This window comes from Salarias fasciatus, chromosome 13 (assembly GCF_902148845.1).
Source record: "Salarias fasciatus chromosome 13, fSalaFa1.1, whole genome shotgun sequence".
Taxonomy (NCBI): Eukaryota; Metazoa; Chordata; class Actinopteri; order Blenniiformes; family Blenniidae; genus Salarias; species Salarias fasciatus.
Window position 1 is genome coordinate 23,181,072 of NC_043757.1, and position 23,700 is coordinate 23,204,771.

The window sequence follows — 23,700 nt, forward strand, 5'->3', positions numbered from 1 at the left end:
CGTGAGAACAGATCTGTCTTTCCTACCAGTTCGTTTTTCCAGGTGTTGTGTGTTCTCTGGCCCATATTGGAGGATGTGTGGCCAATAGTCTCATTAACCTGGAGACAATATCAAGACAGGTTATGAGACTGTATTTTATCAACATCATAAAACTGCAGCAATATAACACATTAAATATATATCATCACTTCCAATGTCTGAGTAGTGTTTTTTTCCACTCAATTTGCAACAACATAGTGAATCTAAGAGCTGAACTTTTTACTATTTCTGAAGCTAGATCTGATCCATGAGGATCAAAGTGTGTGAACAGTAACATGTTACCGTGGAGTTGTGGATTGTGAACTCCTTCAGAGATTCATCCGCAGCTCTGGATTTGAGTTCTGACTGCAGTTTCTCATTTTCCACCACCACCACTCTGACCCGCTGTTTCATTCCTTGCAGCTCTTCCTGAAGCAAACATGGAAATCAATCAAAACTCAATTGAATGGCCACCCTGGGAAAAGGAGAAACACACAATCATCTGTGCACAGACCTTGCAGAATTTGACTTCAGCTTCCAGATGTTTGATGTACTCTGACTGGTTTTGAATCATTGGGACCAAATCTTGAAAGGCGGGTAAGCTGGACCTTCCCTCCTGCCGCACGTGAAAAACCACATGATTATAAAAGCCAAACATGAACATCAATCCATGCAAAGCCGCACGTCTCACCTTGGCTGGAGACAGTCGCTCTGAAGGGGAAAGAGCAGCGGGAATGTCTCTGCATTGTTTCAGTAGAAGACTCTTCAGCTGATTGACTACATATGAGAAGTAAACAAGCATCATTACACACACACTCACACACACTTTGTGAACGGTCTGTGAACACGACGATGAGCATGGAACTCTCTGGGTAGACTCCCGGTCACGACGCCATGCCAAACATAATCAGTGAGTCACCTGCTTCACTCTGTGTCTTTGGGCTCCATGACGCTTTGTCGTCTTCAGCCATGACGGTAAAGAGCCTGCCATCACGGCCTCTGATTTCCTCTGTTTCTTCTCTATCAGGGTTCAGCTGCTCCAAAGCACTGCTCAGCTGCTGGATGCTCTGGTTGGCTCGTTCTGAAACCAATACACACACAGTCACCCCAGTCTCATGCAGTACATTATTAGTTTCACAATAACCAGTCGGTTTCTTTGCTGATTTTTTTCCTCTTATAAGCCAAACAAAGTACTGAAGACATTTGCATTAGGATGCACATTAACATCCATCAGCATCAAGGCTTATTTGTAAATGACTGTGGTAATGTGTTAGACTCCAAAGATAAAACGCCATACTGATGATTACTTACATTTGTCAAAATTGCCACAATTATGATTACTTGTTTTAAAAGATTGAAGTCCAGTTAGTTAAAAAAAATACATCAAGAGAAAGATGCCATTTACAGACTTCATACTTTAGTCAGTTTTTTTTTTATATTGGACAGTTACGTCAATATCAGGTCAACTAAAATAATGAAAAAAAAAAGAAAGAAAAAAATGCAATATCAGTTCATATCCTGTTTTGTTGGTGTGAACCTGACTAAAATGCAAAGTGGAAAGAAATTGGGGAGACTATTTCTGGGGAACATTCCAATCCAGGCTCCATTAGGGGATAAAAGATTGGGCCTCTCCTCCTGCAGCTTCTATCACAAAGGGACAAGACTTCTCCAGGTACAACACTATCTGAAACACTTCTTGCCAGACAAGGACTGCTGAAAATCTTTGCAAATGCTTACAAGGATGAGTCAGATCTCAAAATAATCACAAGACTCCATGTAGCACTTCAGGAGGTTAAAACAACAAGTGCCATTTATGCAAATCAAAAATAGGACTGGGAAATTAACAACTGCCTAAGAGTGGATGCTTGGGAAAAGTGCGGCGAATTTCAGTGGAAGATATCGAGCTCGTCCTCATGGAGGGCGCTTGTTTGGAAAACTGAGCAGATTCTTTGTCACAGCTGTCCAAACTTCTCACCACACAGGCTATTCTGGGTGTTAGAGGAACTGTAGGCCTGAGGAAGCTGCTCAGTTTCACTTATTTTGGGCCTGACCACAAGTATTGACCTTTTTGGCATATGATTCATAAAGAAATTGTGACTATATAAACAAGAAACATGGCATTTAACTGAAACAAACTCTCTACTGATCTGCTACACTCCACAGAGAAGGATCACAGTTAATGTTTCTACCTCATGATGAAAATTCTGCCTGTTATATCAAGTGATTCCAAATAAAGAAAAAAAAAATTCAGCCACTGTGACAGTCTGTTAAAATTTTGCTTTATAATGCCGGAATGTTTGATAAAATAAGTCAACATGTACTGTCAGAAATATGTGTGTGTTTGTCAATAACCACAGCTCACTCCTTTTGATCATTTTCTTGTAAAGTTTTTCGTTATTTCCGTTCTTTTTACTTTAGAAAATAAGGTGGGATATTCAGGCTGATATGCTGTAACTAATTATTGGTGTCCTTCATTATCGATCACTCTGGGTTTTCAGGGAGGATGACTGTCAGCTCTTCAACAGCAACAGGTGGTAGTGATGTGCACGGACACATTTGTTTTGGAAACAAAACTCTTCAAGTAAAGCTCATATCAGCTCTAAACTATTTTGTGAACAATACAGATTTATACATACTGCTACACGGAAGTAAATTTAGAAAAATACACAGTTCGCTAGCTTATGAACCTTAAAACGCCCCCTTCCTGTTGTGTTGCTCACTGGAGAGTTAGCAAACGTAGCATGATAAGACATTAGCTTACGCCTCAGCTCCTTCTGCTTCTCCCCCAGCTGCTCTGCGTCCTCCTCGTCCGAGTCGAGAGGTTTCATCTGGGAATAAAGTCGCTGGACCACAATTACCGACTAAACAAACATGCTAAGCTAAACACAACAAGCCCAACGACAGCCATCGCGCCCGGTACGTGGTAACGGTCACTACGCCTCACTGAGGGTACGCTCGTTTCGTGTACCGGTGCATACCGAAGGCGGTGCGCCAATCTGTCGTTCTATGACCGCCCGTGAGCGGGGACGTCTCTGTGAGTAAAACAAGGCAATATTTTGACAACGGCGCTGGGTTCATAAACACAGGCTGCTGCCGGGAGTTGTAGTGTTTGTCTGTAGTCTTATATCTTAAAATAAAACACTTAAAGAGAACGTAGTGAAATCTACAGCATTGTTATTTAGGATCTTTCATTTAAAATAAAAGTTACACCAGATAGTGGAGCTCAACCAACAGGGAACGTTTAGTTTTACATCCTAATGACCTAATGGCTAAATGGCTCAATGAACTCATCATATTATATCTGAACATGCTGCAGGGGCTTTTTTTTATGTAAATCGTTTATCTCCTATCATACCCTGCAAGCTTATTTATTAACCTTTAATGACTTAAATGTTCCGTAGACTATACTTCCTCCAGTCTTGTTTGGAAGGTCCACCAGCACTACTACTGCCTCAGAAAGGCTTTACAGCTGTATGCTGTATATTAAGTTGTTAGATCCAGTTCATAGTAGGAGCTTGACCTTCATTTGTTTATGGTTGTGCGATGACTTCTCTTCATTTGTATTTCATGAATTGAATTTAAAAGAATTTTGTTTGAAGCAAGCTTCAGAATGAGTGATTGCCCGGGTTGATCACCGTGTTGCTGTGTGCTACTTTCACTTCTGTTATCGTCTCATCATGTCAGAGGTCCCATGAATAGCAGTGAGGAACTTCCACATGTAATCTTGACCACAATCTGCTGATACAAGGTGAACAGCAAGGTGACTGGTGGTTCAGTTTCTCTGAATTGCTCTCACACCAGACGTCAGTTTGCACTGAAAGTGCGTAGTTTCTGGATGCAAAAGAATCTATAGAGAACATTATTGCACAACTGCCATATCAATAGACATCAATTGCAAATATCTGGTGACAGAGTTTAAATTCACTGCTTTAAATCACGGGAGTAAATAGAAACAAACTAGGATAAAGATGTTTCTCAGTTAGCCATCTGAAGCTTGCTGGTGAGATTCTTTGACAATAAGTTGCTGCAGGCTGTGCACATGGAGCACGCTGTGTTCTGAGTTATGTCAGCTCTGGACCCTCAAGAAAAGAAAAAAAAAATCTCTCAAGATTCAGGCACAAATGAAACAGACTCGGGGGAGGCTGAAAATGACATGGTTGATTTGTAGTTGGCGTGTCTTTACTGTTCAGTGGAAGGGTGTATCTCATGTTTGCTGCTGCTTACAAAAGGGTCAGACAAAGGTAACCATGGATACACCCTCTTCCTATTGCACAATAACAGACAACTTCCTGTCGAATGAGCCTCGGCTGTACTTTTGAATTTTTCGACATCTGAAAAGGAGAAGCAGTGAGTCAGAGTTTGCTGGAATCATTCATAAATAGACATCGTGCTGCAAACTGTGATTGCGTCAATCAGTAAATCAATCAAAAATTCGTACAGCTCTTTTTGTACATTTTAACACAGTTCAAAGAGCTCGACGGGGCAATAATACATGAAAGCTGAATCGAAATCTATAGGAGGAACAAAAAAGAGACAGAAACTCTATTTTTATTTTAGTTTAGAGGTTAGTTGGTGCAGGAGATCCAATGAGATTTGAAATGATCATAACTTATTGATTTTTGACTTCCAGCTGGTTAAGCTTGTTTACAACATCATAAATTGCCCAAAATTTCAATGAACCTGTTGAAAAACATCTAAAACAATGATATAATGATTTCTACATAGAATTCAAAACAATCAATCCTCATTTACATAATAATTATCCTGCATTTCTGTGAGATTTCCAAATATCTAATATCAAATTTTGCAAGTACCATTTTTCTGAACTCCTATGATTTAAGTGGAATATTTTATGTCTTCTTCAAATCCAAACCTGAAATGCAAGTAAGCCCTAGATGTTACTGCAAACTAAGGAAAAGAATTGTAAAGTTCCAGTAGACATACTGTACTTATACATCGAACAAAAAACACATGGCAGTAAGGAGAAGATCAGTTTTGCTCACTTCACAGGTGTAATCATGAAAAAGTCCTCACAAAAAAGAATGTGTTTGGGCAATCTAAAATATGACTGTGAATAAATTCTCAGCAGACTGATGCCATAATAAAGTCACAGAGAATTATGTGACACTGGCCACCTGATTTCAACAGCTTACGAAGAACAGAAAGTTGTGAGAAAACTCACTGCTGTGTTTCCCTGAACTCCGTTTGCTCAGGTTACGTCAGGAAGGGAAAACTTGAGCCAAATCAAACAAGTGGATCACATGATGTACCGTGGTGATCAAAACAACTGCAAGTGTTATCTTAGCCACGTATCAAATGTCATATAGGTCATAATCCAATCTCAAGACGCTGCAGTGGTTGGAGCGGTCACCACACACAGCAGGAACGCTGAGGTCGGAGTCAGCCCTGTGGGAGCCAAGTCATGGTCTAAGAAGGATACGGTCCTGAATGTTTTCCATGCCTCCCCCTGCTGCAAAGCATCTGTGTGTACTGAGTGACTCATCACTGGACTTTCTGCAGACCTTGATTCTGACCTATTCCTAAGATTCAGGTGTTTAAGAGCAAGCAAAAATCTAAAGCATGCATTAAAGTTTCACTCTGGATTTTAAACTCTGATATGGGCCTGCAGGGGCTTTCTCAACCTGATCAGGACGTACTCTGGGTTTCATGTTACGTCAGCTGCAGTTGGCTCCTGCACTTCCAACCACAGCTTGAAAAGATTTTGAGAATGCTTTCTCTGCAAACATCAGCAATTTCCTTGATTTATGATTAAAAAATTGAATCAATATATATGTTGAAATCTGGGATTAAACACGCCATTCCCAGTTCGACTCTATCTGCATCATCTGCATCCTGCAGACTGCAGCTGAAGTGCATTCTTTGTGCTAATGTGTCTACATGGGTTTACAAGTTCACAGCAGTCAGGCGCTCACACCTCAAGAGAAAACACAGTTTGTGCGGCAAACTGTTGAATAAGAGTGTGTGCATGAAGGGGTATTTCCAGGAAACCACATCATCTTATTGATCTGACTCCACAGGAGGCTGCATGCGGGTGACAAAAGCCCACACACAGCCCTGCACTCCTACACTTGCTAAATGTCAGCTCGGCTACACTGTATATAAATATTGCCAACTCTCCACCTGTAGCTCAAGTAGCGTCCTCCCCGTATTTCAAAATCCCCCCTCCCACTGAATAACACAATCCCACCCAGACTTCTTTTGTTATGTGAGGGCGAGGATTCCCTTTCATAACTTTTTTTTTTTTTTTTTCATTCTAAAACCATGACAGCCTAAAAATACCCTTGGAAAAAAGTTATGTAGTGACTGAAAAAAAGCACCTAAAAAGCTCACTATTTGAACTTTTTTTTTTTTTTTTAGAATGGAAATTTGTAATGTTTATTATAAAAGAAAAAAAAAAGAAAGAAGCAGAGGCGGTAAAGAGCTAACCCAGTTCTGGGGAAAGTGGTGCATTCTGAACTTCTAAAGCAGGTCTCAGTAATGGAGTTATCTGAAGGTTTCTGCTGCACCCACAGTTTCAGAGCACACTCAGACATATGGCATTGCACAACGTATTGGCTGGTGGAGCTGCACATGTGTGTTGCATGCGTGTAAATTGTTGTGTAACTGTCCGAACCGCACACACATTCACTCACAAGAACAACAGAGACAAGAACCACAGCAGTCATTTTTTTCAGCTTTCTTAATAAAAATAATTCATTTCAGGACGACATATAAATAATTATTGAATCACACAATACAGATATCTTGATATGAATAAATACTTAACAAATAAAACCAGGCTTTTTTCATACAATACCCTATTGTCGAAAGGTCACACAAAGAAACTTCCACACCATTTGCATGTTTTGTTACACCTTCTGCTCTTAAGCCGACGCTCTTCCTACTGTTGGAATGTCCCTACACGAGTCGGAGTACCATTCCTAAATGCCTCAGCAGCTTAGACAAGTCATGTGCAACTTATGTGATCTCCTCCCAGTCGAACTCGGGTCGGATCCCAAAAAACTGTGTTCGGGGGCCCCGATGAGCTGACCACTAATTGGCCTTGAATTGATTAAGGTTTGTCTAGAGGTGATTAAAGCACACAGAGATCTACGTACAGGCCGTCAACGTGTGGGCTGGCCCGACAGCTTTAGATACAGTTGAATGAAAAGGCAGACCGGGCGCCTGTCCTTCTACGCTTCTCTAACCGCAGACCACAGATGGACATCTGCACACAGCAGAGGAGACAAGAGTGAGGGGAAGAACTCTTCCAGGTCATATCACATTCAAGATAAAAAAAAAAAAAAGAAAAAAAAAATCACGCGAGGTTATCTCCGCGGATAGATGTTTCTCGGTAATTCGAAAAACAGACGATCGTGTCTATTTGAGGAGTTTCGATATGAGAGAGCCAAAAAAGCTTGAATGTGCTGAGATGTCTATCTGTGGCACTGCAGTTAGCATAGAGTGATCCAGGCCGGCCATTTTTAAGGAGGTAACAACAACTGTTTGGCAATTGATGGCACATGTCTTTTTTTTTCAGGTTTTTTTTTTTTTTTTTTTTGGCAGAAACAAAACCAAATATATCAAAATACGTTAAAAATTTTCAAAACAAACAAAAAGAAAGCCCAACCAAAAATAGGAATGTCAGTTTTTTTTGTGTGTGTGTGTGTATTCCAGACGCACACAGAGACGTGCGCTGCATGTGTGTGTGTGTGCGTGTGTGTGTGTGTTGGAGATGAGGCATCGAGTTGAAAGGTCCTACAATATGGACTCAGGTCCATATTCAGAAAAGCATTTTATAGGTGGGAGCGCTGATCCATGTTCGTGGATCAGGCCCCTCTGGTCCATAAAATTGAAACTACTACTTAAAGGCAAAAACTTATCGAGGATGAGCCCCAATACTGTGCTGCTGTAGCAGCAGCACAAAACACATTCAGATAAACAAGATCAGCCGAAGCAGGCGATGGGATTGCTCTCTGAAGTTTTGAAAGTGTCGCCTTGGCACATCCCGTGGGGTGGAGCACAGAGGAATGCATTTCTTGATAGGTCTGCTTACCTACATGTCACCTCAGGCCTGGGTGGGACGCATACAATCTCACAGAGCTGTGTTTGCATGTGCGTGTGTGTGCATATGTGCGTGTGTGTGTGTGTGTGTGTGTGTGGTGATGATGTGGATCATTATCCAGACTTCACCCATCTTCATTTTCTCCAGTTCCCTCTACGGAGCCGGCAATCTCCTTCTGACTGGACTGGCTTTACTACATCTGGGTGTGCGCACATGTAGGTATGTGTTCCCACGTGTTGATGCGTTTCTAGGTGCTTAAGTGGTTTTTAAGTAAACAGGAAAACAATGTCCAAGGCAACAGATCTGTTTTGGAGAAAAGGGGAAATAAGAGGAGAAGGGGAGGAGGGATAGAAAGAGAAGAGTCTTGTCTCTACTGTGTTCTCTGCCTTCTGTCCGCTGACGCCACCAGCATGTTGGCTACAATGGAGAGGCTTTGATTTCTGTACATGTAGCACCAGAACTAGCAGGGGCCTGCCCTGTCTGTCTCGCACCGTGTGCACATATGGTTTCAAATTAACTTCCCATATCGAGCGATTACTTCATTTTACAGATGATATTAACATCCTTTATTCATTTATTTTACCTCAAAATATAAACTAACACTGCGTTCGACTGACGAATGGAAGAAAATATTAATTTTTTTGATCATTTAGCGTTATTGATTGCAAAAGATTCTTTTGGAAACAACAACAAAAAAAAAATCTTTGTTTTTGGAGGCCACAAATGAGTGATATTGGAGAACTGAGCTGAACAACGGTGAACAGTCACCTTTTTCACTTCATTGCAAACACTTCACTTGTTTTGCTTTGGCCCAGATTAGCTCACTTCTTACTGCTTCCTCGGGTTTTTCGCCGATCCCCCGGGGTGAAGCCACTTCCTGCGTCCCTCACTCTACAGAGCAGTATGCTAGACAGACAGGCAGACAGATACACAGATGGGTTAAGACAGACAGACAGACGGATAGACGGGGGTGGGGTGGGGTCGGGGGGGGGTATAAATCCTTGGCTGTGGTCTAGAAAGCAATGTCAGATGCTTCTTGTTATGTCAACATACAATCATTTTGTCCGGCACGATTCACTACGTACCTCTAAATACATATTGTACACAAGAGTTAAGTCAGTTGCTCTGACATGTAGCCAAACCTCTCACCGTGTGAGTGCACAGGGCACGTCAGATGATAGTAATTGCACAAAGAGGTATTCTAGAGGCCATGTCTACTGCAAACACACCCACAGACACACGCACACGCACACACACTCTCACACACACACACACACTCACCCCTCCCCCCATGTGCACACACTCTCTCTTCACATTCTACATGGGGGGTTTGATTTTCAGGCCATAAGGTTACTAGTTAGTCACTAGCTAGTTAGTTAGTTGGTTAGTTAGTATCAGAGGTGCATTGACTGGCATGGGGTGCCCGCAGCCGGGCGGCGGCTCTAGCGTGCTTAGCGGTGCGTCGTCATCGTCGCTCGTGTGCGCGGGGCGGCGGCGCGCGTGGTCAGCCGCGGTAGATCTGTTTGAAGTGGTCGCACTCGTTGCAGTAGCCCTGTTTCTCTTGGTTGGCGTAGTGGTCGCAGCCTTGCGTCCGGCACCGCTGCTTGGACTTCTCCTTGGGCGCCTGCGCCCGCCTGCCCGCCTCCCTGCCCTGGCCACGCGTGTGGCACTCCGGGCACAGGTCCGTGCAGCCCGGGGACACGTTGCTGCAGCCACTACGCCGGCACTGAGTCTGGGTCTGGGTTTGGGATTGCTGAGTGGATCTGGGTTTGGCTGCCCGGTCACGCTTTTCGAGACAGAAGCGACAAAAAGAGAGACAGAAGAGAAAAGGGTCAATATGCAAATGAGAGGACACCGTGGATGGACTGAGAGATAAGAGTCTGCCGGAGACCTACCATGACCAGAGGAGGGGAGTGTGGCGTGCGATGTGCCACTTGGTTAAGCCGTGCACTTTGCTCTTTGACGTAGCATTTATCGCAGTAGCCCTCCAGCATTGCTTTGCCGACTGCGCCACACCCGGGTCCGCGACACCGCGAGGCATTCTGGAAACCTGTTTCCAAACCGTGCCGGCTCTGAACCGAGGCCGGAGGAGGAGTCAGGTCTGAAACAAGACAGTGGGCCACATGAGCAACGCGGCACAGTGTATCAAATGCCATTCACACGGCCAGGAACAGGACAACAGTGTTGAGTGTTGGACGACTTACGGTGGTTGGTCTGATAGTCTACATAGCAAATAGTGCAGAAACCCAGTTTCTCTGGTGTCCCAAAAAACTGGCAGCCAGATCTTTTACAGGGCCGAGCCAGGGGGACCTGCCAGGCCGAAGTGTGTCCTGGGGTGAGGGTTAGACACGGCCTTTCAGAGTCCCTGGCCTGGGTCCAGGCTGAAGATGAGGCCTCAGTCCTGGGGTTGCTCTGCTGCGGCTCCCCCCTCTCGGGAGCCTGCTGTCTCTGCATACAGGGCGGACACAGGCCGTTGAATATCCTGAACGCTTCCTGTCTGCACACGCTGCATCGCTCTGTCTCTGAGTCTCGGCCCCCCCACTGGGTCCAGCCGGGGCCCTGGGTCGGGTGGGGAACGACGGGCCCCCCGTTGGGGCCCGGGAGTCCCGTGGCGGCCGGTCCGGCTCCGGGAGGCCCGTGGTTCTGCCTGGAGTTGAAACAGCGTTCACAAAGTCCGTCGTGCTCCACGCTGAGGGTGAACAGGCAGCCGGGGGTCTTGCACTTCATGGCGTGGGTTTCGCTGTATAGACTGAGGCTGGGGGCGGTGGGCGGCGCCGAGCGGGGGCTGGATAACACCACGCCTCTGCCAGAGGAAGAGCATGGGGGGCTGCTGCTCCGCGCTCCTCTGGCGCTCACCTCGGTCTCTGACCCCCCTATCACCCCCACGCCACCTTGGACGCCCCCTCCCTTGGTCTGAACCACGCCTTCTATTCTCGCTCCGCCGCCGGTCGTGGCCTGCCGCTTCTCGAAGCATTCGTGGCAATGAGGCTGCGTGTCCACAGAGACGTAGAAGGTGCATCGCGGCGTGGCACAGCGGATCTCGATGAGGGAGAGCTGGGAGACGGAGAAGGGCGGCGGGCGCTGCGGCTGGGCGGCCCACGCCTGCTCTTTGTCCTCCTGCCAGCGCTGGTACTCATGGTTGACGAGCTGCAGGTAGTCCTCCATCAGGTTCATGTCCTCGGGAAGGTTACCCTCGTCCAGGCTGAAGACACAGACACAGACGTCTCGTTTTAAACCGTGCGACGTTAACAATTTAAACTCTGTACTAACAGTGTACAAACTTAACTGCTTGCGAGGTTGCACAGTGCAAAAGTAAAGTTTAAAAAATGGTGTCATGAACCATTTTAAACTATAAATTTGGAGGAATTGGCTTGTAAGCTCGGAGTACCGTGCAGCTTTCATGATCCGCGTGGTGTCGTGGCCCAGGCCGATGACGGGGATCTCAATCAGGTGCAGGTAGTCTTTGAGAAGCCTCTCTTTCTGCGGCTGCTCCTTTTCCATCAGGAAGTGAACCTTCAGCTCCTCAAAGCCCACCCGCCTCGGGTTGATCAGCGGGACCGCTCGGATTTCTAAGACATTCAGGCCCACAATGAAGCATGATGTACAATGAAGCAACAACTCAGGAAACTTCTTCCTCTGTTTCACGTGCCAGTTAGATCATGCCTATCTGATTGTATCTGCCGTACCTGGACCGCTGTCTTTGATGGTGATGAGAGGTGCAAAGTGCTGGGAGTCGTAGCCAAGCACGATTGGGTATTTGTAGCACTCCGTGGGCGGCCAGTGCAGAGGCAAATAAATCCCACCCACATTCAGAGGAGAGATGGAGGAGCCTGATTTCATACTCCTGACCACCTGATCTGTTGAGCAAACCATTTAAAAGTTGGGATCTCCTTAAAATTAACATCTCATTGGCTAATTTATTTTCTTTAACCGTGCCCTCTTTAACACTACAAAGACTTATAACTCTAACAAGAGGAAGTAAACATACAGTGATGTGAATGAAAAAGAAAAGTACCTGCGATGACGATGATGGGCCTGCGAAGGATGTTGGACAGGATGAAGATGTGAATGTCCTCCAGGGAGTCGAACTGGAGGCCGTTGCTACTGGAGACGGGAGACGCCATCTTCACGATCTTTTCCCACTCCTCCTCCCAGTTCTACGACAGCACGCAGCCAAAATTTAAAGTTCTGCAAACTTTGACTTGTTTCATAAATTCAAAGTTTGACTAAAAATAAAGTGCTCTATGCCACTGTGTTGATTCTGAATCTGAATAGCTGGTGTCTTCGTACCATGGTGGTGTATCGGAGCCCAGTCTGGGTGAACTCCTGCGACTGGACCAGCTCTGCCTGGAAGCGGGCTTTAAACACGCCGGTGTCCGTCTCCTTCAAAACGCTATGCAGAGCTTTCCGGAGAACCAGGTCTGTGTCCTGAACGCCGAGCATGTACTGCGAGGCCGCATGCAGCAAGCAGTTCCCGTCTCCTGCAGACACACACGGACGAGGCGACAAACACACGTCAGCAAGCAAACGTCTTCTCGGCACCGTGACGAGGAGATTTAGGACACAGGACATAAAAAAAAAAAAGTCAAAACGAGCAGTGTCACATGCACATACAAATAAGACTTGTGCTGTGTGTATGCAACGGATGATTGCTCTGCGTGTGCACACACACACACACACGCGGGTGTAACAAAAGTCTGGGGATTTCCAGTCCGTCAGGCCTGCTATCACTGGCGGGTGTGGAGACTATTATATGACCGTCATATGTTCAACAGTACACAGTACCCGGATGGCACATTTAAAATAGAGCCGACTTAAACTTCAAACTGATTTACACGGGAATCACCGACATTTCCTCGCCTTATCTCAGGTCAAAGAAAGTGGCTTTCTCACAGAGATGAGGATGAGTGTGTGTTGTGTGTGTGCGTGTGTCTCTAAAAATCTTGGAATTTTCTTTCGTCTCCTTTGGCACTGCAGGGTCTTTCTCTCGTTGTGAAATCGGAGAGAGAGCACGTATTTGTCAGCATGCAGCGCTCTGAAAAACCCTGTTGCCACACTAAACACAGGAATTTCCCTGCTCTGACTTCTGCCTTTTGTACGTGCATGAGCGCGAGCGTTCCTGCTGTGATCCCGACTCATCAATGCTACTCAGCTGGTCCTGTACTTTCCGCAGGGGCGTGACTAGATGGAATGCTATCACCGAAATCACTGCTATCAACGCTCAACGAAGGCTGTGGAGAAGACAACACGTGACCTCGCATGCCAGGGTGTAGACACATATGCACAGCACGGCCTGCATTTAAGTCTACCGCTCATGATTAGATGTGTTCGCATGAAAGTATTTCAAACATTTCAGACACAACAAAAAGTTTCAGGCGAAAACAAAAGATGCTATGAAAAGGTTAACCTCCACCAGAAACATCGTACAATTTGCTCTGCCATGAGGTAACAGTGCCACCGGCCAAGCTGTGATCCAATTTCTCAAAATAACATCATCTGCAAGACGATTGTAAAGTGAGACACAGTTGTTCTCGTTCAACTGAAGGAACATCCCACTGTACTCAAAGGAAAAATAAAACATCCTCTTCTATTTCATACCAGCTAACTGTTTTTTTTTGTTTTTTTTGCATTTCAGTGCTCTTGCATCACTCAACGAAAACATGAAATGCACGGCTCTCCAGTGAGAAAACGGCGTCCTCAACAGCAGCATCTTTAACAGGGAGACACACACAGACACAGAGAGGCACAAGCGTCCACATGCATAATCACTTCCTCCTTGTGCACAAAGACACACAGACTTCTGACCCTGAATCGAGGTGCCTGACGACTAAGGATGAAAGACTGCCAGCTGGTCCCGACAGTCTAAATATAGACACTTCCTCTGTGGCAAGCTGGGACACTTCCTGAAAACACACCAGTGCAGGACCACGCTGAACCTGATTTGGTTGCCATCCAGGTGACAGCCCGAAATTTGCAATGCCGCGCTTCCAGTGTGGCTCCAGGTTGGTGCCGCACGCCACCCACCATCCCAATTCTGTTTATCTGAAACTTACTGAGTCAGACTGACGCGAGAAAACAAGTCCTGGCCAAGGCTATCTTTTCCTTCTGCACAGGCACGAAGGGAAGTATTTAACATCAAACAATGCCACGAGAGAAACCCGAAATCTGTACTTCTTAGGGCAGAACACTGCAGCAGGATATGTCGCCTCTCTGCTTCCAGTGCAGCATACACACTCAGTGTATTGTAGCTGAAGAAATCCTGCCTGATGGGACACATGACAGACATGGGATGCTGTCTGGGAAAAACCCTCGGATGCATCCTAGACATTCAAGACAGAGGACGCACTGAATTCTAATAGCGCCGTTCTTCAGAGGGTGCAGAAATTGCATGAAACAAGAGAACGGATATGACCCAGATATTTTAACTGGACAATTTACGAGGCTGGTTTTGTTTTTTTTTTTAATGCCAGTCAGTTTGAAAGTAAGTTTAATTTATTTTAATGCACTAGAAAGCCAGATATTGGCTGAAAGGGAATGAGTTGAATGGTTTGAATCTTCAGTGTGTTTAGACAAATGATAATGGAAGAAGAAGATTTGGTGCTAATGATTTAAATCAAGTCATAAATGAGAATTTGACTTTTTCACGCTTTGTGCGTGTGTGTGTGTGTGTGTGTGTGTGTGTGTGTGTTTGTGTGTTTGAGCACCTTTGCTGAGCTCCAGTGACTCAGCAGCAGTCAGTCAGTCCTCTGTGTCTGTGTGTGTGTGTGTGTGTGTGAGATGTCTGTCCTCTGCTCAAAGTCACATCGAGGTCCTTCACAGTGAGACGCTCTGGCTTTAAATTCTGCCTCATCTTCATGACATCATCCTCACAAGGCAGGAGTTTCCATCCAGGTTACTGGCAGCAGAAGTCAAGAAGAGTTTGTCATCCTCTCCGGGGTCTTTCTGAAGAGGAACTATGCATCGATGGGAGTCACTCAGTTTAGTCATTAATAAACTTCAGAACTGACAGGTACATTAAAAAAAAAGTTTCAAGATTTACTAAAAAAAAAAACAAAAAAACAGCACAGGGGCATACCATAACACACTCAGCAACTTCCTCATTCTACACATGGTTGCTCAATGCACAAGATCGACATAGGAATTTTTAAGTACGAAAGAAATCATTTCCTCTGGAAACTCTCAAGTTTGAGACAAACTCAGTACCTAAAGATTTCCACTTCCTTCATCTGCTGAGAACGCAACAGGGGACGATTCCCTTCAATGATTGTTTTGTACACACCAGATGTTTGTAAGCTAACGAGTGGATTTTCCTTTTATATATATATATATTTAAACATTTAAAAAGGTCAAGAGTGACAACAAGACACATTGAGTTCTGGTCACATTTCACCGAACAGGGCTTGATGAGCTCTGACAGTCACAAAGACAGCGACAAGTCAGTCTGCCGAGGAGCGTAAAGTCATATTTTTCTCACTGTAACTCACATTATCACCTTGCACACACCCACACCTACACAGAAAATGAGGGGACATGCCCCTCAAGAAGCAAATGAAAAGCAGTGGAAACAATCAGGTTTGAAACATCAGCGAGTGACAAACGAGAATTTCCCAGACCACAGCTAAAATCGGGCCCCTGTCAAAACGCTCAGCTGCCCTGGGATGTTCCCAGGTTACAACATCCACGTAACAGAAAACATGACATGGCAATGGGCTTTCTGAACCTGAGACCTTTGCTCGGCACAGCAAAAAGAAAAAAAAAAAAATACAAGAGAGCCGCTAAATGAGTGTATGTGAAAGCGGAACCTGAGTCCCTCAGTTGTAATCATTTACAGTAACCCTGCCTGTGAGTAATGAGAAGTAGTTGTTTGAAATAGTCCTGACTCACACAAGCACGTTTTCTATCAGAGAAAATTAAACAAAAGCAAAGACTAACCTCTGAAGTTCCCCACAGTGTCTCAAACCGAGCTGGTTCAAAACATTTGATTTCACTCCAACTGAGTTCATTGTTGTTGATTCAAGGATTTTTTTTTTTTTAAATCACAATAAAAGGAAACTTGTGATCAAACATCAATCAGGTGTCTTAATCTATATCTGAAAGTAAGAAAACCAAATCAGGTGCGTTCGCTGAGGCGTCTTACCGTTGGTGCGTAGCGGCACCATTTTCTTCAGCTCCCGACACCAGTTGAGCTTCTTCTCCTGCTCCAGCGAGGCCTGCATGGCCCGGTCCAGGATGGCGGCCTGCACCACCTCCCTGAAGGCCTGGGGGAAGTGGTTCATGGCGATCATCTCCAGCGTGTAGCGGTGCATACCCCTCAGGTGGTGCATGAGGCCGCCGCTGGCGGCGGGCTTCACCACGTCGTTGGGCACTCGCTGGCGGATCTTCACCGCCTTCAGCAGATTGGAGACGAACAGGAATTTGGGGAGGAAGTTCTGGCCCTGCGACATGGCGGACGGGTGGGCAGGCGGATGGTCGGCGGGGGAGGACGAGGAGCAAGGAGGAGAGGAAGAGGAGGAGGAGGAGGAGGAGGAGGCCCAGACCACCGATGATCCAACAACGTGGTAACTGGATGGAGAGAAGGTGAAGAGGGTGTGTTATTATAGCAGGAACGAAGCGGTGGGAAATTTTCGGCGGAGATTCCCCTTCCTTATTAATTGAGGCTCAAGACGCGAGTTAATTTACAGTTTGTAGGGGGAAACTCCCCGTCGCACAGGATCATCCCACTGCACGCTCTGTTTGGTGCTCCTTCCCTGGGATGTTCTGTTGAGGCCGGCCTGGATGAAGCCCACAAAGACCCCTTTGTGTTCTTGTTTGTTCTTTTAATTCTCCTTTTTGTTTTTTTGTCTTGACGGTTTCTGAGAGTTTTTCCCCAACATGGCGTCCAAGTCTGAGCTCAAAGCAGATCCAACAATAGGCCGGTGCTTTCCAAACCCCGTGTGAAGGCCACCCAGGGTTTCCCGGGCTGGTGGGCTGGTCACAAGGCCGCCGCTCTCATGGAGACCTCACCAGTTTTGGTGTTAAGTTTGGGAATCTTCATGACTTTTTTAGTTATATGTCCCAGAGTGAGATATTACCATGATTGTCAACACATTCAGTGAGAATTTATTAAATTCACCAAGTGTTGACTTTTTTCTACTCAGAACTATTTTGGTGACAAAAAGTTCAGGTCAAGGAGATTTCATTAGATTAACTTTCAGTTTGTAAAACTGTAAAATAGTCATAAAATCAATCATTTTTCTAAATACCAAAGTGAGTTTTCAAGTTAGCTTCATAGAAGTAGCTTCAAAGGAAAGTTACCTAAGTACTGTAGATTTAGCGTCATTAAGTCTTGATGCTAAATTCTAATACTGGAACCTGCAAAGGCAACAACTTTTCATCTTTAATTTGGGTTTAAATCTGTTATAAAGATTTAGTCTGATGAAACATTAGCGTGTAATATTGTGAAAATATTACTGACAACAAAAACACAACAGTCAAGGCAGGAGTTTTCCACAAGTTATCTCAACTTTAGCACGAGAAAGTCACAAGTCACACGAGTCACGAAACACAAATGTAAAGATGGGATTGGTGAGATCTGATGCCTAGATATCTTAAAGGCGGCAGGTTTCACATTCTTTACCTCAGTGTCACAGTCATTCTCACAGTTTTACAAAGCATTTCAAAAGACTGCAAATGAGGCAAGGTCGTCTTCGCACAAACCGCTGCAGAAGCGAGTCACACAGAAGTCATGAAATTCCACGTAAGGAGAAGATAACCGGAGTTCGGTGTTAAGATTTTTAAACTTCATAGTGTTCAAGCAGCTCCGCAAAGAATTTACAAAGAATACATGTATTGTGAAAACTGTTTCAGTGAAAACGGAAGAAGTCCAGGTCAAGAAGACTGGGAGCAAAGTTTCAGTGAGATTATTTAGTGAGACACTGAACACTGTAGTGGAAACAAGTGAGGTTAACAATGAAAAAAAAAACCCTGCCAAGATAGACCTGAACAAGACGTGAAAAAGAAAGAAAACTGGAGATGACTGATGTTTCAGTGATCAGTGGTGGACCAGAGGGTTTTCGAACACTGGCAGTCTGAAAGCGGCGGTCGGTCAGCGGGCCTGCAGTTTGGCTGACTTTTAAACTTGCGCCAATCTGCCAGTCAGTCCTGCTGAAGTTGACAAACACCCGAGAGCCGCTGAGCTCGCGCTGGCCTGCGAGCCTCCGCTACCCCGACAGCAGCAGCAGCGGCAGCGGCGGCGGCAGCAGCAGGTGCAACAACAGGACTAGGCCATGCTAAAGGGGCTAGTCAGTCACGTGAGGGGGGGTGGCGGAGGGGGTGCAGACAACAGACACCTGGCTGTCAGTGAGCCTGTTGACACGGACCGTCCGTGTGTGACTGTGCGTGTGTGTGTGTGTGTGTGCGTGTGTGTGCTTGTTGTCACACTTTGAAGGCAGACGGGCAGCGGCTCGCCGGTGGACGCTGCGGTTTGACGGTGGCTGTCTGCACAACACGCGCGCGCGCACACACACGCACACACATACACATACGCACATATACACAAAAACCACAATAACAGGAGACTTTGCTGACGTTAAAGGCTTACGTAATTCCAATGACAACTACCTCCGAAACAATGTAGCGTTCAATCGCGTCTGGCGGCGCGTGTGCGGAGGGCGCGCGGCGGCGCGGACGCCACATTCGGCCGATTTAAAAAAAAAAAACAAAAACGCTGCTATCCGCTCCGGGGTGACGTCTTTGTAAACAATGGCTGTCAAAGCCACTGTCGTGAGCAGGCTTCAAGCTTCCTCCATGTCCCCAGAAACACGACCACACATTACTCAAGGCCCGAGCGTGATGCCGTGTGCCCGCCAAGTCTCAGCACCCCCCTCTTTTCGGGGAGAAATGTGGTCCACATGGGGTGGGGGGTGGTGGGGGGGAGAGACGCAACCGGAGGGGAGGACTGTGTGTCTTACCTGTGTAATATGTCGGGGTAATAACAAAGCCTCCCGGATGCTCAGGCTAGTCCTCTCTCAGCCACTTCACTCAGCCTCACCGCAGCGGTCCTCGGCGCCATTCAACCTCCTCTTTCCTCCTCTATCGGCTCTATTTTGGAGCCCTCGCTGCTCCGCGAAGCCTTTCAAAGGACTACACAGGTCTGGCGACGATAGGCTTTAAAAAAAAAAAGGAAAAAGTCTAAGTCAAGGGGGATTTCCACACGGGGACTTTCCGTCCACCCATTTTCCTCTCTCTCTCTCTCTCTCTCTCTCTCTCTCTCTCTCTCTCTCTCTCTCTCTCTCTCTCTCTCTCTCTCACACACACACACACAACCTGGCACTTCCCCCTCTCGCCGCCAGGGGGCGCGGCATCTGTCTGACTCAATACTGAAGAGCATATCCCACCCACTGAGCACAAAGGAGCGTCACTGAGGAGACAGACAGGTCGCGTCATTCTCTATTTCACGAGACAGCTTTAGGACTAAATCATTATTCTGCAATGAGACCAGCCACCCCTTCAAAAAATAACAAAAAATAGAAAAACCCCAAAGAAAACCCAACACTTGATAAGAATTTGACTTTATTTTGATGGATGAAGCAGTGAATTTGTGTTTTTAATACTAAACAATTACAGCTCTTGCAGATGATACATTTTGAAGACAGTTGTTATTTTTCCAAGGAATTGGATATTAATTATTGCAATATTGAGCTGATAATGCATTTTCACCCCGAAGTGATTTTATTTTCTCAATTATCCCAGCCCCACATAATCTAACAAGGACAAAACGGCTCGATTATACCATTAATCTGCAACCATAAAAGTGTGTCTCCTTACTGGACTCTGAAAACCAAGCTGGTATGTTCCAAAAACTAGAATTTCCACTGCACCTTCGCCTTGTGTCTCCAGAAAGTTCAGTTGTTTTACGCAAACGCAGTCATGACTGTTTAAGCACACTTGGCTATGGGAAATTGTGGAGTTTTCATGTTCTTCCTGTGTATGTGCAGATTAGAGAGTCTGTATTCACCCATTTAGCTGGGATCGACTCAAGCACCCCACAACTTGTGAGAAAGAGGTACAGAAGGTGGATGGATATTCCTACACAGTAATTAAGCCATTTGTGAAATGATGATTAAAAACATTTAAACATGTCATGGAAGAATGATTAAAGGGTGAGTTTACAATTTTAATTATTGTGTTTGTTTACTCATCACTTCAAGAGTTAACCAATTTGGATCTGGTCTTTTCGAAGGTCTTTCCACTCTTACCATCAATTACCTGAGATGGTTTATCAGTTTCCAGTTGATTATCAACTGACTCTCTATTTTTTATTGTCATCATTTGGACCTCTTAATCAAAATTCATTTTTTAAGTTGGTCTTTTAAATCTCTAAAGTGATGAGATAACCTGCCCACAGTGTATGTACTGCATTTGATGACTGATGAATGGATAAATGTTGGTTTTGACCCAGTCTAAAGGACATCCATGCATGCATACATATTAAGTTGGTCTTTTTGTACAAGATTTGTTCATTTAATAAAAACTCTTTGATAGATGTGCTGTTTTTAACACAGAGATCGTAATAATCCCTTGTTAAGTTGTATTGAATGTTCAACAGCATCAAAACTCCCCTTGTCAGCGATACTTTTGCTTTTGTTTGACATACAAAGATAAGACTTTCAGACATGGACCTGACTTCAAAGAAGCTGTGCATGCCTGAATGCTGGAGCACAGATACCTTGTGGTATGCTCTAAAAATAGGCAGCATTCCTGTTGCTGTTCCTTTTCAATCATCATTAGCATTTAGCTCATTTCAAAAAGAGCAGAACTGAAAATAAAAGTTCTAGAACTAATATGTTTCGGACCTCAAAGCTGAAACTATTCAAGACGTTTGTAATTCTTGTAATTAAGTATCATTGAAATAAATACCTCACTAAATGACGATTCCCGATCTCAGCGATCACCACAGTCAAGAATACATGCCGGGAATCGAGTCACCAATTCAGTAGTCAACTAATTGTTCTGATACTGAGTCATCTTGAGTCAGCCTTAGTCATTCTTTTGAATATTTGCCGCATACGTGTGCATGTGTGTGTGTGTATGTGTGTGTGTGTGATGTCCACAGTCATGAGTTTTGAGAGCACGGTGAACTTTGTCCGATAAAACCTAAAATGTACATTCATGAGTCAAAGTGGACATATTTTAAGAAACTTTCCCGTTAAATCCCCTGAAAACAACCCAGACACAAACAGCTGTTTAGGAGGCCATATTTAAAATGATATACGACTGTACTTAGATCTACCTTCAATAAATGAAATGAAAGAAAGTTCTTGAACCCATGTGTTAATCAAGACATCTGGCTTCAGGTTATCCTGTTCCTCGGACCTGTGGCTTCACAAATACTGGCCATCCACATATTGTCTGTTTCTTTATAAAATTAGAAATAATGTCTCTGTATGCATTGATCTATAGACCTGAGGGTGGATTATACTGTTGACAAAAAGAACAGGCTCAAAAGGAGCAAAATGTGACCAGAAACAAACTAAATACAGTATATTTACCAAGAGTGTCACTTCCAGATTCTTTTAATACGACAAGCAACCTTTAAACGTGAAATCAGAAGTAAAACATTTACTTTTTTACAGAGTATTTCAACATTTAACACCTGAGGCTTTGCTTTCATTGCTTTATATGATCCACATTCCTCCAGTCGCTGAGTCACTCGTCACATTCTGCTTTCCTTTCTCTTCCTTGTGGAGAGACTCCCACTTCCAGTTTATTCTAATCAGGAAACCACAGGTCAGTTTCCTGTCTACTTGTGTAAAGAACAGAAAGTCCCATAATGCCCTGACGGCACGCATTCATAGAGGCTCAACTCACCAGACCAGGTCCAGCGGTTTTGTTGCTCACACACACTTTTGCTAATGACACAAACTCATAAGGTTGTGGACATCAGTACTTCTGCTTGAGGTGTTTTACATGCAGCCGCTGTGGCTGTAATAACCTTCAGTCAGCACATGACTGAACTGTCCAACACCTTTCAAAGATTCCTCCTCTTGATCACATGTCAGTTGAGTCACAGACTGCAATGATCAATAATTGCCGATTGTGGAAGCAATGAAAACCGGCCAACGCAAGTCGTCCACGCATGGAAAACCCCGGAAAACAAAAACAAAAGTCCTGCCAGCAGGTAGTTCAGTATGAGAAACCTCAAAATTCCTCTGTTGACCAAATCAGCAACAGCTTGTTCTGCATGTGCCACGTAAAATATCCACTTCTGGGTGGTTTCAGAGCACGCAGGAAATAAATTCATCTAGTCTAGTATTGATTAGTCCTCTAACAGCATACTTTCATCATTGTTCACTTCCATTTAAAATTCTTCAAATGTGTAAAAACTTTTCCACAGCGAATGCTGGAAACATTAATTGAAACATATTTTGAGATTATATCAGAATTTTCGTTTACATAAAATTGAAATGTTAGACTTTGTAACCTGCAAATCAGGTCAGTGGTTCTTGGAGGCTGATCTCCAGGGGTGTCAAACACATTTTGTTGTCATTCTTCTTTCTGTTCCTTTTCATTCATCAGTTTGGAAACCTTTGCTTTGCACTGTACTGAATCGTTGATGTTCTTTTTCTTTCTTTAGTTACTAATTAAAACTAGACTAAAATAAACTAATCGAGTTCAGTGGCCACCTGCAGCCCAATTTCATATTGAGTGGGCTGCTCCGATAAAATAGTGGCATAATAACCTTTAATCTAAACTTTAAAGTTTTTCTATGCTGTGGTGCAGAGTTTACCTGATGAAAATGTTTAGATCATCACAAAAACAACCGATTACTACAGAAAATTACTACAATCTTCACATCAAGCCAATTCTATTAATACTCTCTGGTGCAGAGTAGAATGAAATGTCAAAAAAGCCTCTCCTGCAGCTGCTGCAAAATGCATGTTTCTACACAGTCACCAGTGATGGCAAGTAACGAAGTACAAATACTTCATTACTGTACTTAAGTAAAACTTTCAGGTATTTTTTACTTTTAGAAGTATTTATTTTTCTGACAACTTTTTACTTTTACTCCCTACATTTTGAATTCAAATATTGGTACTTTGTACTACTTACATTTTCCCAAAAAGCTTGTTACTTCTTTAAATATATATTATTTATTTCAGGGCTGGACACGTTAACGCACTGCTTCCATAATGCCGGCAAACATTACACACCGCGCTCCAGCCGAGCGTCAAAAAAGCACACAGGCCACGGCGCTTTTAGCGGTGAAACATGGTCCATTCCTCATTATCTTCCCTCATTATTTCATTATTTGCCATAATGAACTCGGCCGAATTATCATGTATCTCCACACACACACACACACACACACACACACACACACACACACACACACACACACACACACACACACACACACACACACAACTTTTCAAAACAAACTGACGGCCTTGCTGACAAGAGTGCATAAGAACTTGAGGTGTAGGGCTTAATAAGTTCTTCAGACTCCTTTTCCATCATGTGAACATGCAAACTGCACTCATCAAAGACAGATTCTTCAACATTTTTTTTTTTTTTTTTACATTTTCATAACAAAGATATCAGTAAATTAATCAATATTTAAAGAGTTTTTTTTTTCA

At 44.4% G+C, this 23,700-nt stretch overlaps 2 protein-coding genes across 4 annotated transcripts in view; both read right to left on the reverse strand.

The window, feature by feature from the left end:
- sdccag8 (SHH signaling and ciliogenesis regulator sdccag8) overlaps positions 1 to 2,955 on the reverse strand; it is a 41,017-nt gene extending 38,062 nt beyond the window's left edge. For all 3 annotated transcript variants that reach the window (XR_003932725.1, XM_030107318.1, XM_030107317.1), the window contains exons 1-6: positions 2,780 to 2,955; positions 938 to 1,099; positions 710 to 795; positions 533 to 634; positions 322 to 447; positions 27 to 98 (exon numbers count right to left, since the gene is read on the reverse strand). Coding sequence is in view for 2 of the 3 variants with exons in the window: in XM_030107318.1 (XP_029963178.1) it covers positions 27 to 98; positions 322 to 447; positions 533 to 634; positions 710 to 795; positions 938 to 1,099; positions 2,780 to 2,846 (615 nt within the window). In the remaining variant the exon portion in view is untranslated. The remainder of the gene's footprint in view (positions 1 to 26; positions 99 to 321; positions 448 to 532; positions 635 to 709; positions 796 to 937; positions 1,100 to 2,779) is intronic.
- Positions 2,956 to 7,519: 4,564 nt separating this feature from the next.
- On the reverse strand, positions 7,520 to 19,306 carry tnfaip3 (tumor necrosis factor, alpha-induced protein 3). Its single transcript, XM_030106669.1, has 9 exons — positions 19,033 to 19,306; positions 16,221 to 16,645; positions 12,374 to 12,564; positions 12,099 to 12,240; positions 11,770 to 11,940; positions 11,472 to 11,652; positions 10,288 to 11,285; positions 9,979 to 10,184; positions 7,520 to 9,869 (listed from the first exon to the last, which is right to left on the reverse strand). Exons 2-9 carry the CDS (start codon positions 16,525 to 16,527, stop codon positions 9,588 to 9,590), a joined length of 2,478 nt encoding a protein of 825 aa, XP_029962529.1. The 5' UTR covers positions 16,528 to 16,645; positions 19,033 to 19,306; the 3' UTR covers positions 7,520 to 9,587.
- Positions 19,307 to 23,700: the final 4,394 nt, after the last annotated feature.